This window comes from Hippoglossus hippoglossus, chromosome 4, assembly GCF_009819705.1.
Source record: "Hippoglossus hippoglossus isolate fHipHip1 chromosome 4, fHipHip1.pri, whole genome shotgun sequence".
Lineage (NCBI taxonomy): Eukaryota > Metazoa > Chordata > Actinopteri > Pleuronectiformes > Pleuronectidae > Hippoglossus > Hippoglossus hippoglossus.
Genome location: NC_047154.1, coordinates 6431577 through 6451032, shown reverse-complemented (window position 1 = coordinate 6451032; position 19456 = coordinate 6431577). Strand labels below are relative to the sequence as shown.

Here is a 19456-nt window from a genome sequence, read left to right as displayed (position 1 = left end):
ATTTTGGATTTATGCTTTGATATTAATTGACGTTGCTGATAAAAAGAAAAGCAGAAAAAGATCAGAGTGAGACCTCCTGCTGCTGCTCGGCTCAGGTGTGACACCGGAAGTGGTGCACCTGTCCAGGTGAGCTGCTTCCAGACGTAATGTGACGCTGCTGCTCTTCATCACAGTTCAGAGGGAAACATTGTCTCCGTCTCTGAAGGAAATCAAGTTGTCTCTCGGCTCAGTGGATTTAAAGGATCTTCGGTGATGGATAAACTGAAGTCTGTTCTCAGCGGTGACGAGGCGCGCAGAGATGATCGAACCGTCATAGAGGTAAAAGTGATCCGCAGCTGTATCCGTCATTATTCCCACTGTGATCTCAGCTGATTCACTGTGACTTGACCCCCGGCTCTGCTCCCTGCTCCTGCAGACTGTGAACGAGGCCTCCACGTGGAGCTGGACCACACGAGTGAAGGGATTCGTCGCCTGTTTTGTGGTGGGGGCCGCGTGCACGGTGGTGGTAAGGACGTGCATGTGATCGTTTCTGTGGTAGGGCTGGGGATCGCAGGGTAACCCACGATACATGGCCCACGATAACGATAATATCACACTACAGCGATTCTGGGATGATCGATATTTTCAGAGATAATCATGTAACGATACATTCTGATGTCTGTCTAACTGAAGAAGAATAAACAATGACAAAAATAGAGGTGAAGTGTAGGGTTTGTTTATTTATTCACTGACATTTTGTGTCAGTTTCACTGAGTTTGACCCAAACTGAGATGAAACAATGTACAATAAAGTGCATCAAGTCCTATCTTATTGCCTCTTTAGTCTTTAACAAACATACTGTAACTCGTAAATGTCCACATGTGCCATCATTCCACTGTAAAATACCCATGAACTGGTCCAAATATATGAATGAACATAACTAAACAAGTAAAGATCAATGTTTGAGTTAGGATGACGATATATTTGGTATATCTTTGTCCCACCCCTACTTTCTCGTGATGTACTCCGGGTGTGTTATTCTGCTGCGAGCAACGAGGAAGAGCTCAGGTGGAGGTGACCTTACTGGTTCTTCTAGCTCTGAGGAATGTTGAGGCTGTGCCGTTCATACTTTGAATGACATGAACCAGTCACTCAGGCTGCTGCAGCTGACAGATGAAAACATGCTGTTAGATGAATCTAATGTGTGACCCTCGGGCTTCTCTGTCCTCTCTGTGTTGCAGGGAGTGTGTTTGCTCTTCCTCCCCAGGATTGGACTCACCCTCTTCATCGTCTTTTACAGTTTTGGAAACATATGTGCTTTGGGCAGGTCAGTGTGCACAATGATTCCCTGCAAGGACTAAAGGTGGATTCTGGTACTTCACATTTAATAAGAGCATCAATGTCAGCAGTATATTCATTTTTACTATAAACTATAGGGCTCGGCAATAAAACAAGACCAATAACAGGGCGCAATATTATTTATCAGTCTTTGTCATTCTCTACTAATAAGAATGAGGACAAAACTGCAACCTTTACTCAGGAGCAAAAATCTCTCTTTAAACTTAAAGGCCAGGCAATTTGATTTATAAATCACATTTCATACATGTGCATATTAAAAACTTCAGACAACATAAAAAAAAAGTAAGATCAGAAAGCACCGTTAAAACCAATTTCAAGCAAAATAAATTAATAACAGCCAAATATACGAGGCAAAGAGATTAAAAGAAATAAAGTATAAAATAATAAAAATAAAATACAAATAGATTCAAATACAATAATGACATGACCATGTCCATTAAGAGATTTAAAAATAAGCATTGCGAAATAATAATGTGACATTTATCTTGATAATCATTGATATCGACTGATTTGAAACATTCTTATGTTGATATAATTTTCGGCCATATTGTCCAGTCCTAATATAAACTTTAAAAAGTATTTCATATTTTCATGTTAACGTATTTGTTAATGTGTGGCCCCTGTTCTACAGCACTATGTTTCTGATGGGGCCAATGAAGCAGCTGAAGAAGATGTGTGACAAAACAAGAGCACTGGCCACCGCTATTATGATTGTAAGTGCACAAAGCTAATGTTGATATTCTTTCTGTTTGTGCTCTATTAGACACTCAATCACTGACCCTCACACTGAGAAGAGTTTTACTCGGTCAATCAGCAAGGTTAAAACTCTGAGAATTTTCTGTACTTCCTTTATCTGTGCAGGAAATGTACTGAAGCAAAATCATAAATGAAAAGGAAACCTTAAAAGAGAGATTCCAGTTAATGTTTGACAGTTCCTGATAAAGATGGATTAGGTTACTGCCAAAAATAAAGGTTTTTTTTTAGCCAATGTGTCCCTGCACTAATTACCATATAGCTCAAATACTTACTGTCTTGTGCTTACACAGTACAGGGTAATGTTGGACAGAATGGCACTATATGACACGATGAATTGAAAGAAAAAGTTTGAGTCGCCTGATGGAACATTTTCGCATACACACAACTTAAATCTATTTTTAAAGCGCACCTTTCCATAGAGTCTAGAAATCGATATTAATAATGATTGAAGGGAGCAGCGTCAGGGCGGGAGGGGTCTGTGTATAAAGATGCACAGACATGGGTGTGGTGAGGCTGCTAAACTCATGCCCATGTTCTGTCCCCTGATGTGAAGAGGTTCTGGTTGGATGTAACTGATTCCTAACTCTCCAGCCACATGTTAATGAGGGAAACAACTTGACAATGTAAAGCAAAAAAACACAGTGCCTGATCACGCCTGCACTTTCTGCCATTCAAGCAGAAATTCAACCTAAATGGTGTTGAAAAACAGATGATAGGGAACCATTAATCAGTGTCTACTACCAGAAAGTCCACATTGTTGATAACATGTCTCATATTCTTTGCTGTAGACCTGCCTGGTGTTGACTCTCTGTGCAGCTTTCTGGGTAAGTGAGCTTCGAACAAAAAGAAAAGCTTTGGTCCTATGTCAACAAATCATTCGTACAGAATTATCTGTATGATACTGTTTGATGTTAGTCCAGTGTTTCATAGCAGTGTTGTTTTCCCTCAGTGGAAGAACTTTGGACTTGCTTTGTTATTTTGCATCTTACAAGTCTTGTCATTTGCCTGGTGAGTCACAATTTCTCTTGAGTTTTTAAATGATGGCTTCAGTGTGAATTTACTGTCAGTGTGTGACACAGATGTGCTTTGTGTCCAGGTACAGCCTCTCATACATCCCATTTGTGAGGTTTGTCATTTTAATACCCTTTATCCAAATCAGCTGCATAAATGGTCACAATCAAAATGCCCCTCAGAGCCTCGTCTGCACATCTGATTCATGTGCTTTACTTTCCAGGGAGGCCATACTGAAGATGTTGTCGGTCTGCATGAAATGAGGGGCGTCTTCATGCTGAAGCTTGAGGGAAATGGGCGTGTCTCTTAGTGATGTTATTGTGATATATTTTTATTTTTCTGCTTCAGAGTCTGTGACTCTTACTGCTGCTCAGCCCTCCTCTGTTAATACGTGAACATCACATGTTTTTATCTCTTAAGTAGGTCTCTTTTTCCACTTTTAATTTAATTGCAATGAATGACTATGCTATTGATGACTCCAGTTTAGACCAGGTTTTACATGTGGGCATATTTTGTAATATATGTAAATATTTGTAATAAATGATTGTTAATGGTTTTGTAAATTACTACAGCAACTTCATTATTTCCATCACCGAGAGAAATAAATTTAAGTACAGGAAATATTTTTAAGCTTCTGAAATTTGTTTAAAGAATAAATCACTCAAGTCTTAAGTGCTGTAACAGAGCAAAACGTGTACATGTCCAACATGCTTACAAAACTATATTTTTTATTTTCATACTTCTCCCAAATACTGTTTAACTTCTTTAAAAACATCTTTAATATTTAGCCTGTGAAACACAAATATACTTAAATTGACAGATACATTTCCTGAATTACTTTTAAATACTATTATTTCGGTCTTGAATAAGTTAAAATGATATATTAAGTATGGCTATGAGCTTGAAAATGTGTTGACAGAGAAGATTAAGAATCACTTCATAACAGAATATAGACTGGCTCATGATGGTCTCTTTTAAAGGTATTTAAAATTCATCTATTTTAAATGTTTTGCTTATCAGAAATCTAAAACCTTGTTCTTATGCTTAATGACAGTATGTTAAAGATTGAAGCTCCATGATATTCACAATAAACATATAAATGACCTAAAACAAGTGATTGATTTTTGCTTCTCAGGAGATTTATTTTTAATTTCACATTTATTACCAGGGGTAGGTTTGCTGAACTGTGGCTCTTATGTTTATATCATTCATAAAATGTGTTCAGTCCTTCAAAATTGAGAATTTATTGAAGTTAATTCAAATTTGTACTTTATAGGCCCACAATTAATAGCACTATAATTTTGAAGAATGGGCTCAAATCCTGTTGAGCTGCTGTCTGTGAGACTTTACAAGACTGGGCGAATCCATCATACTCTCGAAACATTGGAGCAAATTTCCAAAGAGGCAATTTTTGGGATGACCGGATACTGTAAATGGAAAGAGTTACGTTCTTACCTGGGGAAAAAAAAAAGGAAAGTGATATAAAGTCTCAGAACCTTTTATTTTATTACTTCCGATGACCGGCAATGTAAACGTAGCTCTATCTTTCCTCTCACCACACTTAGATTTTAGATTTAATATTTAGATTTAGTTTGAACATTTATGTTCCAATTATAAACATTATGTATAGGAGGAAAAGAAGAGTAGAGACTTGAGATTTCAGCTTTGTATGTCTCCCCTATTCTTTAAACCCCTTTGGATAAATATACAGTATATATTTTTTTCAACTCCTTTATTGATAACGACATTGTCTCATTATTTTATTATTATCAACAAATCACACAAAAGACCCTGGTCAACACTGAATAAATATTCCTAGCAGGTCTTGTCTGTGTAAATACTTGATGAACATTATTAATGTTCGCTTACACGCTTACACACCTACTTTTACATTATATTTATGTATTTTTATTTATGTCGTGTGAATTAAATTGATTCTTCTTCATGAACGAAAACATACTTACAGGATACATCCACATTTATGCACCTACACATTAAATATACATTCACATATATATATTACATATATATATATATTTATAATATATATTTATTTTGTTAAATGGCAAAAAGGTCTCGTTCTTACTCTGTGAAGTGCCTCAAAACATGAGGAACAAAAATATGACACAGGTAAAAATATATATTTTTAAAATATACATAAGGACACAGAAATACAGAAATAAACAACTGTAGAAATATTGAAATAAATCAATTAAGAAATTTATAAATAAGTTTGTACATGTAAAAATAAGCTAATAAATGAATAAATAGTGTAAAAATGTATTAATAAAAAAATAAATGTATTTAGTAAATAAATAATTGTAGAAATAAGTAAATAAATAAACGTACAAATGAATGAATAAATAAATGTAGGACAAATCTTTTTCTTTGCAAACTATTTATTTCATTAAATTATTCATTTTTGAATCTATTTATTTTGACATACATCGAGACCAGGTATGTTGTGATTGGACACAAATACAAATAACAATGGATTTGAATTTAACTGGCGCCACTTCGCACCGTCACGTGACCCAGTCAGGAAGTGTAGCTGACTCATAACAACGGAAGACTTGCCTGAACTTGTCTGTAAACAGCTAGTGTGTTAACACATTGGTCCTGTTACCGTGTAAACATGTCAGACATCTTGTTGAGGATTAAATCCAGCGTGCCGGAGAAGAAGAAGAAGACTCCTCTGTCCCAGTGTGAGCTGCAGAGGTGCGGGTTAAGAGGTACGGAGGATCGTTACCTTAGTAACGTAACGCAAGTCTGTAACTTCCGTGTCACTTAGTTCATTCACAGGTTTAAGCAGCTGTGTTTAAACTAGTTTAACCATCGTTAAGTTGTGTGTCCTTAATGCTCGTGTTCTATTCTTGTTTACATGTGTGTGAGCCAGTGTCGGTTACACACACAGTCTATGGTCAGTAGTGATGAAGTGTCACGTTGCTCTCAGGGATCCAGTTGAGGAGCTACCAGCTGGACGGAGTGCAGTGGCTGACCCAGTGTCTGCAAGGCCAGGAGGGATGCATCCTGGGAGATGAGATGGGTTTGGGTAAAACCTGTCAGGTGTGTGATCCATCAGTCACTTACTTAAGGATGAGTTGTCATAGTGATGCATGGCAATGTTTCTCTGTGTGTTTTTAAACCGAGATGAATAACAGGAAAACAGGTAATAAGGGTGTAAATATAATGTTTTATTTCATTGTAATATACTTTACCAGCTCTCTCCTCTTTAGTCTAAGTGCAGATGAAGAAAAAGAAACGTACAGGCCTTTTTATCTCACAGGAGACCTTTTGATTTGTCTGTAAGAAAAGTTAAGTTGCTGATTCATGACCGATGGCTTTGTTCTATTTAAATCATGACAGTGTGACGGTTAACCACCACACACAACAACAGGACGGTGTCAGTGAAGGAGTTCAGCCATCGTTATTTCATGTGTATTATTTTCATCTACTAAGACATGAAATGTCCTCTATAAAAAGGCTTATAAGTAAACCTGCCCTGATTCATAGTCCAAATATGACTCCACTGTTTTATAAACAACACAAGTAGTTGATTTATCTTTTTGTCAATCAACAGAAAAACAATCAGCAACTATTTGACTGTATGATGTATGTGACAAATTCATGATCATAATTTGTCCCTTCAGACGATCTCTCTGCTGGTGTACATGTCAGGAGCTCTTGGTAATCAAGGTCCGTTTTTAGTCCTGAGCCCACTCTCTGTCCTGGAGAACTGGAAAGAAGAGCTGGAACGGTACTGTCACATTTATCTGTAATTCTACATTATTTTTTAAATGTTATTTAAATTATGAATCTGTGTATAACACCATCAATCACAGATGACAGTCCCGACCACAGGTATCTGGATACGTTTTTCTCTTCAGGCTCTGAGCTTCAGCACAGTCAATTTCAAATGAAACAATGCACACACCACATTAAAATGCCAAGTCTTAGCTTTAATTTGAGTGTGTGCTGTACTGTATGTAAAATGTAAAATTCTCCACTTGTGTTTCTCCTGGTTGCAGCTTCGCCCCCTCTCTGACTGTGCTGTGTTACAAGGGCGACAAAGAGAGACGAGCGGAGCTTCAGAGAGGAACAAAGACACAGGACTTCCATGTTCTTCTCACAACATATGAGGTCAGTGGCTGTTTGGTGAAAACAAAATGACCTAAAGTTTCATCTGTATTCAAACTGACATGTTTTTTTTAAAATTATTCTGTCATTTCCAGCTGTGTCTCAAAGATGCCTCATTCCTGAAACGGTGAGTGGGATCTGTTACACAACTACCAGCAGGGATTTGAAATAAGAATTGGTTGCTTACCTGGTTGATACATTTTGAACCAAGCAAATCCTGCATGAAACAGTTGTAGGAACATATAAATTAAATTAAATCATTGATGAATGTATTGTGCAGTAGACCTCAGCATTTAATATGTATAACAAACTACAATGACAGACAGTAGAGCACATACCTCCACCAAGGCCCAGCAGTCCCCTAAAATTTAACCAAACTGCACTAAATTTCCCACACTCATAGATTTCAGTTCCCCAAATGTGCCTGATTTATTTAATCAAGCGCCATGAATCATTCCCTGAAAGTGAAAATGTTGAAAAGCGCCCTATCTCACAATGTTAAAGAAAGTAAAAAGATAAAATGGTGGCTCCGCCCCCTGATCTCGATCCACACTCAATTTCAATGGATGATCAATACCACATCCTTCCACCAAGTTTCGTGGAAATGCGTTCAGTTGTTTTTGTGTATCCTGCTTACCTTGGAGTTCATATGTGTAATATTACACAGGATGGACATGTAACTAACGTGTTATCACATCTTTTGTTCATCAAGATCCTGATTAAAACATGAATGTCATTATATGTGATGTTTTATTTAAAGCGATAAAGATGATGAACTTTCATGGTTTAACTCAGTGTGTCCATGCACCATCACATTCTGTTTCCCAGGTGGAAGTGGAAGGTGCTCGTGGTAGACGAAGCTCATCGATTAAAGAATCAGAACTCACTATTGCACACAACCCTGACAAAGGTACAGAGTCGACCTTTTGTCTCCTTATCTTCTCCACTATTCCCCCAGTTATTTCCCTGACAAGGTGATTGAGTTTTTTTCTGTGTTTCTTCCATAGTTTTCAGTGGAGTTCAGAGTCCTGCTGACAGGAACGCCCATTCAGAACAACCTGCAGGAGATCTACTCCCTGCTGACCTTCATTCAGCCCAGCATCTTCACCGCTGAGGAGGTTGATGTCTTCGTCAAGTCTTACTCAAATGTACTACATCAGCCTGCTCTTGGTATGATGCATATTTATCCTGTCACAATGTTTGTATTACATTCAGCAGAATTAGTTATCAGCTTGAAAAATATTTGTACTGTACTTGTGCATAGAGAATTCTGAACTTAATCAACACTGGTCTACTGTGTCGCTCTGTCTCTGTTTCCAGCTGCTGAGCTGCAGAGTGTCCTGGAGCCTTTCCTGCTTCGTAGAGTCAAGTCCGAGGTCGCTGTCGATCTGCCGAAGAAGACGGAGCTGCTGATGTACCATGGCATGTCGGCGCTGCAGAAGAAATGCTACAGAGCCATTCTGATGAAGGACCTGGGTAAGAGTTTGTGAATTGTAAATCCTGGTATGATGCTGCAGAATCTATGAATCATCATAAGCTGCTTTCAGAATGACAGGAGGGTCTGACTCTGTATGTTAGAATGCAAATATCTGAGTCAGTTGCTCTGGACTTTCTCTGGAGTTTCTCCTGTCAGCCCCCTAGTAAAAACGTGAGCTCATGGGAGGATAGAGCAGGAGATTATCTGCAGGATTCACCACGAGCAAGTGATGATGATTCTAACACGCAAAACTGAAAAACAACAGATAGCTCCACAGACATTTCCTGTTGTTGTGAACGCATCTGTCCCAGACAAGCTCCTGCTGCGTTGTTCATATGATAAAATCTGAAAATGACTGTAGAGCTTTCTGTCTTCTGAACCTGCGCTTTCAGAGGCTTTTGAAAATGAACAAGGAAACAAGAACCGGCTCATTAACATCTTGATGAACCTGAGAAAGTGTGTGGACCACCCGTACCTGTTTGATGGTGAGATGTGTGAAAGAGACAGATACTATTCATTGCAAATATAGAAGCATGATTTATACGTGAAGGGTTTCTTTTGTTCAGGGCTGGAGCCTGAGCCTTTTGAGATGGGAGAGCATCTTATCGAAGCCAGTGGGAAGCTTTGCCTCCTGGACAGCATGCTGACCTACCTACACAATGGGTATGTCCAGCTGCTTGTTATTTGTCTCCATCTGCTGGCAGTGTAGTCCAAGTCTGACTGCTGTAACTTTGATACCACATGAACTAGAGGCTGACACAATGTACTGATCTCTTGGAGCACTTCATTGTACTTGTTATATAGTTGAAGTTGCATATTCCCTGATAATTACTTGATAACATTTGTCTTGTTTGTGAGTGAAGAGGCCATCGGATCCTGCTGTTCTCTCAGATGACCAGGATGCTGGATATTCTTCAGGATTACCTGGAGTACAGAGGTGAACGAGCAGGCTGACTTGCTCTCATATTAATTCAAACCTCACTCTCATTGAAATTAAACTGTCTGATGTTGCAGTGATTTCAATTTTGCAAAAATGGAACATGTATCTCAATAGTCCAGTCCTTTTCTCAACCTGCTTGACCTCTAATTAATGTTTATAAGTTCACAGGCAACATCGTTCTTGAATCCACTTCCTGTTTTCCTCCACACACAAAATTGAGTTTGTTTTCTGTGCAGGTTACAGCTATGAACGTCTGGATGGGTCCGTCCGAGGGGAAGAACGAAATCTGGCAGTGAAGAACTTTAGCAGCAAAGATATATTTATCTTCCTCCTCAGCACTAAAGCAGGTGACTGAAGAATAATCTCTTGTTAATAATACCTTACCACAGGTTTGTAGATAACACAGTAAAGTCAGCAGGGACTGAGCTGCACTTGAAAGCTGCATATGTACCTCTACAGTTCTTGTAAGTAGCTGAGAGAGGAAAGGGGACTGATCACACAGAGATAAGAGCTGCCACAGGATGACACACTGCTGTGACTTAGAGCAGCTCTCACTTCTTCATGCTGATCACTTTCAGTGCATATTTCTGTAACATGTATAAATGCATTACTCCACCTGTAGAATGTATTGTAAGTAACAAGTGTGCACTGTTCTCAGACATGGTGCTCTGTCTTTGCAGGGGGAGTGGGCATGAACCTTACAGCTGCTGACACAGTTATTTTCATGGATAGTGACTTCAACCCTCAAAACGACCTGCAGGCTGCGGCTCGCTGCCATCGGATTGGTCAGAACAGGTGAGGTGTAAGAGATTGTCAGGGATTCAGGTGTTATCATGCCTGCAGGTGTTAAGGTGCAGAGATGAGGAGCGGGCTGCAGAGTTAGTCAGTTTGTTCATTATAACTTCTTCAACTTTATGCACCTGTTTTCACACGCAGTGGTACTCCCCAAAACCGGTAAAACAAAAATATGGGAACAAAACATTTAAACAAGTGGCAGGGAGTTAGGAAGAGGAGGGCATTTAACAAACAGGAAATGTTTAAGGAAAGATACTTTTAAGATCCAGCGTTTTTTGAAACATTCTCTTAAGACCACGTTCGGACCTCCTGAGTGATCCGATCACAAGTGGTCAACAAGCTCCTTCTTTGAGCTGTGTCAACGCAAACTTGTCCTTGGCTGCACTAGATTCTGCACTAGATTCCCACAGTCCCTCCTGACTCTGCTCGACAGACAGACCTGTTAACTCTGTAAAATGGTTAAAAGCAACATATTTTAGTCTTTGCAAACAGAAATGATTTACATGATTCATTTCTTGTAGAGCAGAGAAGTGAAATCCAATTACAAGTGGTCACAGGAGACACATTCAGGATACATTTTAATGTTGGGTGTGAATAGACAAACTTAGATCTCTCGGATCTCTCAGGATGGATTTAAATACCAGATATGAACAAGATTGAAAACTCTGGAGTCGCTCAGTCTCTGCCGGTTTGATATCAACCATTTTCTTCACATCCTCTCTCATAAATACCCTAACTAACCAACCTAAGTGAAGGGCAAAATCAAATTACTGGAGAACCCCTTTACTCTTTGATTGACTGTAACTCATTACAGACCTGTGAAAGTGATCCGCCTTCTGGCAAGACACACTGTGGAGGAATTAATGTACTCTCGAGCCGTGTCCAAGCTGCACCTCACCAAGGCTGTCATTGAAGGAGGTCGCTTCTCCTTACTGGATCAAGTTCAGTCAGCCGCTGCAGGACTCAAGGTTTGTGAACTTTGATCACCATGATCTCTTTTCTTTGAATGCTGCAGCCCCTATTTGCTGTGTTGACTTTTATACTAAACTCCTCCAGTTGTTCAAACCACTTCTTCTCGCTCATATTTCCTGCCCCACGTAGCTCAGTGAGATCGTGAAGTTTGGGGTAGATAAGCTTCTGTCAACAGAAGAGAGCTCTGTACAGGATGTGAAACTCAAGAAAATCCTCGGTCCAACGCGCAGCGGCCAGTGGGTGGATGATGAAGACTCCACCGCGCTCAAAGAAGATGAAGAAGAGGAGGAGGATGATGGCAGAAGCTCTGAATTTGACGGACAGAGTATGTTTTACCACTTCAAAGTCTCAAATCCTTCTGGCTTTATTTGTATGTGCAGAGCATTCAGTTAACCTGGTGGGAATCTCATTTCATATCTTGGTGTAAATGTTTCAGTTTTGTCCCCCTGAAAACATAACCACATATATAAACACGCCACATAATTACTGTAATCCACTTGGTTCATACAACTTACTCTGCTAGAGATGAACAATCCCACTCACCATTGTGCTGTCCCATCTTACAGACCACATGTACTACTTTGAGGGGAAAGACTACAGTAAGCTGCCCAGCGCTGATGACCACAACAGCTTTGAACGTTTGATGGAGGAGCAGCAGGCTGAGTTTGAGAGAACTGCGGGAGAGGGACGAGCTCTGCGACGCAAAACTGGAGTAAGAGTCTGTCTCCTTTACTTTCAACTGAGGGGGAAGTACACATTTTTAAATTGAAAACATTGAATCTTTTTAGTAGATAGAGAAGATATAGAACCGGCGTTTTTCACTGCAGGTCCATAATAAACCAGAATGGCACTCAGTGGAGCACATACCTCCACCAAGTCCCTTTAAATTCTATCAAGCTGCACCAAATTTCACACACTCACAGATATCAATTAACTAAATGGGACAGTTTTTTTCATGAAGATCCCTAAATTATTTTATACACTATGTAAAATAATTCATGGATATGTCCTTTTGTTTAGGGCAACAATTTTGGGGCAAGTTCTTTTTTTGTCTGGTTTGCAGTGCCACTGGAACTTTGTATCATTTCAACATTCACATCAGCAGTTTATCATGTTCACAGCTAAATGAATGCAGTCTGAATCTTATACAGCAGTCCTGCACACATCCTCCCTTCCTGAAGTTTGCAATGTTTAGTCTTTTGTTTAAATTCATTTACAAAGGTGCTGGTTCATGTGTGATCAGTCATGTATGTTTTACTTACTGTGATTGATATCTGGGAATCAAAACTGTCTACAGATACATTTAACAGCACCCTACATGTATATCTGTTGTATTTTCTGTGTTGGTACCCAGGCTTTACTCTCAGTAGCTCTTGGGATTCCAACAAGGAAGAGGAAAACTCTGACTGAGGCTGAGCTGGAGCTGAGGGTGCAGAGGAGGCAGGAGGCTGCAGCCAAGAGAGCCAAAGTTCAGCAGGATATGAAGAAACAACAGCAAAAGGAAAAATACAAGAAAAAGTAAAAAATCTGTGAATCAACACCACTGTTTTTCATTGGATTTGGGGCCAAGCACAGAACAGTGCGAGGACTCCAACTTTCCCTTAAAGCTAGGCTTGGAAATTATGGAAAAGCTCTTAGCAGGCTACCGATTTCTTTACATCTTTGTCTGTGTCCTCTATGTGTATAGCTCCGCTTTTACATCCTGTCAAATGTTAATAGCGTAATCAACAGCACTCGGTCGGGTGAATCCTGTGGAGGATATCCTGCTGTTTTCTCACACGGGCTCATTTGGACATTCTCTGGAGTCTTTACTTGGGGGCTGGGCAGGAGAAATTGTGGTGAAAGTCCAGAGGCTCTCACGCTGACATTTGCTTCTCACATACAGCCCCTCCAGAGTTTAGTGCATGTCTGAAAGCAGCTTATGTCTCTCTGGTTTGCAAAGTCTCTGGTCATGTGCAGTGAGAGCACAGTGAGGGTGCACACAGGCAGGCAGGTTGGTAAGTGACAGACAGGTACGCCAGCGAATCATTTCTCAATTAGATAAACGGTGTTTCAGCAACAGCATACCAACCCAATTTTTTTTTTTTGTCTTTGGACGCGCATATATGAGGGCCTGAACCTGCTCAAACTCACAAACCTTTGCACACATCTGGTCCAGTCCAGTCTTTTATGGGTCTCACACATGTGCATGGCAGAAAGCCTCCCCCTAACAGTTTAAAATTCAAAGTCCCCTGCTTTACCTTTGCCCTACATGTCTGATATTTGGGAGACACATCTTTTAGGCCCAGACTTAAAACAAGGCTCTTGGCGCTATACCCTAAAACCAATAGGAAATCTGCCATTTTGAATTTATTGGTTGAATAATTTCCAACTCCTCCCAGGGCATTCATACAATTGACTTCAGATGTTGTCAGTCTAACCTAAAGAAGTTTGTCAGCAGGTCTTGTAGGTGTAGGTTTGGTGTTTTTGAGATGAAACAGGAAGCACTTTATAATTGGCCTGTACATGGTTAAATCTCTACCAGACTTCACATGTCTGTTAAGAGTCTCGGTCTTAACACATCTACATGACAATTTTGAGTCTCAGTCACAGCGCCACCTAGTGGCATCAGGAAATGACGGCTTTTACACTTTGTTGTCGTCCTTCAGATCTGGTCAGAAAAACTTTGACGATGCTTCATCGTGATTATTGTGAAAATTTAAAAATTGTAACTTGACTTTACATTCAGATCATGTGTAATGATGAGTCCAGCCTGGGAAAATATGTACAGGCCAATTTTGAAACATGATCATAGCGCCTACTTCTGGCAAATAAGAAGTTATAAGCTGTAGACCAGCCGGTTCCTGAGTTTTCATCGAACAGTGTTGTTTCAGTGCTAGTGCTGACTTGAATACACACCGTAATCTAGAAACTGTTGTAACTCAGCCCCACATCATTAGAACTCTTTGAAATTTCACGTTTAATACGAGTACAGGCCTGAAGACATCGACAGGCCAAATTTCAGTGTTGGTCATAGCGCCACCTACTGGGAACAGGAACTGACAAACTCTCCTGGCAGGTTCATCAGATGTGGTCAGAGTAATTCTAAAACTCTGCCAAAGTTTTTTCAACGAAACGCCATTGCCATGACAACGCCTAGCTTGTTTGAAAATCCACCAATTTTGGCACAGACTTCAGAGTGCCTAAGATGTCTAATTTGATGGGGTTGTTTGGTATTTGGGTGTGGAAAAACGCCTCACTACAGATATAGCCAATTTCTTAGTCATTCAGTTTCTGGCAGACTTTGGCCATGTTTTTCTTGCATGAGTTCATATTTGTGTACAGACAATTTATCAGTTTGCACTAAAAGAGTCTTGCGGTATTGATACTTCTCTATGGCTCAGGAGCATCTCTCTCTTATTTCTCCATTTATATAGCATCACTATTTTAGAAAAAAAAATCCATAACTCAGTCGCTCCTTCGTGCATAATCCAAAGGTCTTTGTGTCGTTCCACAGTAAGGACACGACATCTGCACCTCCCCTTCAAATGCACAAAGGTGCGAGGGCCCTTCAATGCTGCTTGCAACTTGGTGTTTTTCTTAATCCTGCAGAATGGCATGGTGGGAGTCGTCTGGCTACAGATCACTGTGCCTGCAGTCTGTGGACAGTGAAGAAGAGGAGGAGGAGGAAGAGGAGGAGGAGGAGGATGATGCCAGCTTATGTTCCACAGACTCTGACAGCACGGCTATCCACTATGTTCTGGGGGATGTTACTCATCCACATGCTGCTCAGGGAGACGCCATCATTGTCCACTGTGTTGGTGAGATATCTGAGTTACCATAGCAACATGCCAGTTTGTACGACATACTGATTAATTTAAATGTTCTCTGGTCAGTCTTGTATTAATCAAAGTAATGATGTGTAGATGACTCAGGGTGGTGGGGCAAGGGAGGCTTGTTTACCGCTCTGGAGCTGAGATCTGATGAACCACGGAAGCGGTATGAGTTGGCAGGCAAGATGAAGGGTGAGATTGGCCCCGCTTACAAAGAAAATGAAGACTCGTACCATTTTCACTTTTGGTCTCTGGTTGAGAATGAAGCAGACAATCTAAAGTGTGAACATGTTATTTGTCTTAGATTTGGATATTGGCAACGTTCTGCTCTTCCCCATCGATGACAAACAGTCCAGATTGGACGGCCAGGATCAAGTAGGTTCTTTTTAAACGAAACCCACGATGCATTACATTACATTTCATTTGCATTAAGACCGCATACAACTGTGCTGCCTGGAAATGCATGCTTGTTTCATGGTAGAAGCTGCCTCTTTGCAGTGGTAGTGATCAACATTAGGGTTTGGGTTTACGTGTGGTTACAGGATTGTGAAATTGTGGTAGCAAGTGAAGAAACTGACTGATCATAAGATTAAACTTTAAATTGTGTCAACCTCCTTCCTTGTGTCCTCAGTTGGCCCTGATAGTGTCACAGCAGAGAGACAAAGCCAACAACTTGTCTGGGATCCTCCTGACGGCTCTGGACGAAGGTCTGAAGAAGATTTATGCTGCAGCCAAAAGACTCAAGGGTACAGTAAAGCACTGAATCTTCAAACACTTTGACAAGTACACCTTTAAAGTGACAAAACATTTTAGCGTCATGTCATCCATGCTAAAATAACATCCTGATTTTCCACTAACTTTTGTTTAACTTTTGTTAGACTTTTGTTCTGGAAAGTTTACTCTTTCTAAGTTCTACTGATGTGGAGAATTCTGGCTCTTGTGAAAAAACTCATTTTGAGAAAGAAATACCCGTAAGAATATAGTTCAGTACTTTTTATTGGAAACTAATATTTACTGCACAAGACTGGGCAGGAGAGAGCACGACGTTAGCTCTAATGACACGGTGCAGTGATCATGTTCCAGCATGTTGTGTTTATTCAGTAGAACTCCACAGATGAGAATAGGCAACTTGTGAAGTAAACACCTAAATGTACAGTTTGGATGTTTACTTGCCATTAGTATGAAAGAAGACGTTATGGAACCTCAAAATTGACCAGTGCACGAACAAACAATGTCTAAGCCTCACCTTAAGGCTCCAGTGTTGTATTATTGTTAGACTTGACTGACAAGATATGCAGGACATGCTGTGTGTTATCGTGACGACACGTGAGAGAGCGCAGAACATTAGTGCAAACACAATTACTGAGGAACAGCACACAAGAGAGGAATTTGATATTCCTCTTGTTGAGCTGCACAGTAGAGGAACTGATTAGAACACCGTGCACAGAAGTTAGCTTCACCTCTCAATGTTTTTCAAGTTGGTGATGCAAACCTGCACATTTCTCTACCGTCAGTCACCCCACCTGTAGGTCAACTTGAGTGGAACTCAAACATTAGAAATTCAGGAGGTTGCAGTAAACATTCAAGCTAACCCGTCATCACACTCACTCTGCCCTCTTTGTCTTTTTCCCCTCAAAGCAAGCGTTCATCTTCCTCGCATCGGTCACTCCACCAAAGGGTTCAACTGGTACGGCACGGAGCGACTCATCCGGAAACACTTGGCCTCCAGGGGCATCCCCACGTTCATGTATCCTTTAACGGTTTCAGCAGATATTTCTCAGAGTCTTATCTATCGAAAAGTTTGGACTCATTTCTCCTGAATGTGACTCTGACAGATACTATCACAGCAGAGCTTCCAAGAATACCGCTACACCTCAGCCATCCACCTCTGCCACCTTGACATCGACATCCTGCCCTGAACCAAAGCTGTGTAACCCCAACAGGTTGACTAGTGAAACAGAAGCAGACACTCCTGGCCCCTCAGCTCCTGTTGGGAGCCCCGGCCCCACAGATCTCCCCAGTTTCATGTCGGGAGTCCATGTGTTTTTCTACAACCTCCCTGCATCAGAGAGAAAGAGGCTGGCCCGGTACCTTTTCACATATCCTTTCTGACAGGATGCTTTCTTCAGTTTGTTCTCACAGTCAAAGGGTTTTTAAAGCAAAAATGTATAAGCAGGAGACATGTTTACGTAGAGTTTTGTGGGGAGGGAAGGGTAACGAGTGAAATAGAGTCAGTTGTTATTACAATATAGTGTGAAAATGTCACTACTCCTTAACTACATTGCACTTATGATGGCGATGAGGAGGATATGATGAGTCCAGAGGTCACTCACATAGTTGCAGAGGTGGAGAATAGCATCCACTCAAAGGTCAGTAGCATTTTGAGGTTTACTGATCATATTCTGATCTCTGTCCTCCTCTCACTGAGCTCTTTATTTGAAACACCACACTTAAACTAAGGCTACATCCACACTACTACATTTTAGATTTAAAAAGCATCACTGTTGCTGCATCTATCATTTTCAAGTGGCTAAAATGAAAGTTTGGAAATGCTGCTGGCTCCATTTTAGTTTAAAAACTGCTGGTTGTGTTAAAGTCTGGACGGGCAGAAGCATCAGCTCCTGAGAGGTTCTTATCAGTCACGGCTTGAATTCCAGTGATGAAAGCAAAGTCTTGTTGACACTTACTCTCAGTCACACTTCCACCTCTTCTGTCGCTCTAGGAAAATTAATCTCTCATCGTTCTTTTTACCCCTGTGGTTTCAAGCAACCGACTGAAGGGTAGACAGTCTGCTTCCTGTTTACACGACACGCACATGCACAGTGAACAAGTGTTTTTTGTGTTATCATGGACACAGATTATTACTGATGCAGAGCTAAAACACTCATGTGGACAGAGACCGTATCAGTTTTAAATCACTGTTTTAAACCACATTAGCCTCAGAACTCATGGATTCAGCGAGATGTTGGAAGATGTTCCTTTGAGATTCTGCTTCATGTTGACATAATTACATAATTTCTGCCAAAAACGTGTCAACACTGTTTCAAGCAGATGTAATAAGATGGCTGCAGGATTGATTTGTTTTATTTTACTGTGTGAACCAGGAGCTCCAGGATCTGGTGCGTCAGTACACGCAGGCGGTGCCCGTGCAGAAGGCTTGGCTGGACTCCTGCTTCTCCAAACAACGAAAAGTCAACACTGAGCAGTTCACACACCTGCTCAGATAACACTATGATTCAGTGTTTCATCTCTTTTTTATGATCAATTTGTCTAAATCATGAATGAACTCGGTTTGCTGCTTTAAAATGTGCGAATGCTTTATAGTTACACAAAAGTTTATAACGATTGATGTATAAATGAAAGAAGCAGTAAATAAACAAACACCGCTGTGCCACTGCTGCTGTGTTGGTTTGTGTTGACATTTCTGCCAGGATACATTCAGAGTCTAGGAAAATTAATCAACTATTGTTTGTGTAATGAATCCACAGTTATAAATCCAGTGTGTGTGTGAGTGGCTAAACATTGTCATGGTTCAATTTTAGGGACCTTATATAATCTTTGATTGATTTCCTGGTGAGTTAACTTCTACTAAGCCCACCTTTATTCCCCCTCTGACCATTTGACATTTCACCTTACATTTGAACAGGCCCAGATCTAGACTGCTCAGATAGGGGGGGGGCATTTAGAAATTTGGGGTGGGCACCTTTTCCCACAGTAGACTTAGTGTTGAGCGTTTTTCCAAGTTTTAAAGAACTTGTCACAATAGAAAATTCAACCAAGCTGTGGTATAATAATAATTATAATAATAATTCTTTCAATCAGAGAGACGACATGACTGTAAGAACAAAGCCTAATGTAGAATTTACAAATGTGCCCATGTGTGAAATTGTTCAAAGTAAGACTTTTCAGTGGTGCTAGTGCTGCCCACTCCTCTGATAAGCTTACTTCTCTATTAAAATCTTAACCTATTCATGTGCAGATACTTTTGAATCATTTTGAGTGCACTTCTATGTACAGTGGTAATGTTTAAGAATTTACATAGTAGCACATTAAACGTCAATTAATTGCGAATGACTACATCAATTGTAGCACTTTCTAAACAGGTACGTTAACTTTATACTGAATGAGCGCTGATAAACGTTAGCAAAATGTCAAATGCTAAATACTGTTGGTAACAGCTTGCTAGCCATTTATCTAGTAAAATAAAACAACTACCAG

At 40.2% G+C, this 19456-nt stretch overlaps 2 protein-coding genes across 3 annotated transcripts; both read left to right on the top strand.

Moving 5' to 3' along the window:
* The first annotated feature begins 102 nt into the window (after positions 1–102).
* sft2d2a (SFT2 domain containing 2a) lies at positions 103–3841 on the top strand. Its single transcript, XM_034583288.1, has 8 exons — positions 103–318; positions 416–505; positions 1221–1306; positions 1970–2051; positions 2883–2918; positions 3044–3102; positions 3191–3220; positions 3329–3841. The coding sequence occupies exons 1-8, from the start codon at positions 253–255 to the stop codon at positions 3366–3368; spliced, it is 489 nt and encodes a 162-aa protein (XP_034439179.1). The 5' UTR covers positions 103–252; the 3' UTR covers positions 3369–3841.
* A 1823-nt stretch (positions 3842–5664) lies between these two features.
* Positions 5665–18637, top strand: chd1l (chromodomain helicase DNA binding protein 1-like). Of its 2 annotated transcripts, none has more exons than XM_034582817.1 (25): positions 5665–5837; positions 6059–6171; positions 6756–6862; positions 7134–7245; positions 7338–7369; positions 8071–8152; positions 8250–8412; positions 8563–8718; positions 9112–9204; positions 9286–9382; positions 9583–9656; positions 9896–10006; positions 10340–10454; positions 11269–11422; positions 11556–11751; positions 11993–12138; positions 12781–12926; positions 15018–15226; positions 15332–15430; positions 15543–15613; positions 15870–15984; positions 16877–16985; positions 17074–17337; positions 17526–17607; positions 18343–18637. In XM_034582817.1, the coding sequence occupies exons 1-25, from the start codon at positions 5741–5743 to the stop codon at positions 18463–18465; spliced, it is 3066 nt and encodes a 1021-aa protein (XP_034438708.1). In that variant the 5' UTR covers positions 5665–5740; the 3' UTR covers positions 18466–18637. The 2 variants fall into 2 exon arrangements, with proteins under 2 accessions (XP_034438708.1, XP_034438707.1); XM_034582816.1 differs by having other exon boundaries at positions 12781–12944.
* The last annotated feature ends 819 nt before the right edge of the window (positions 18638–19456 follow it).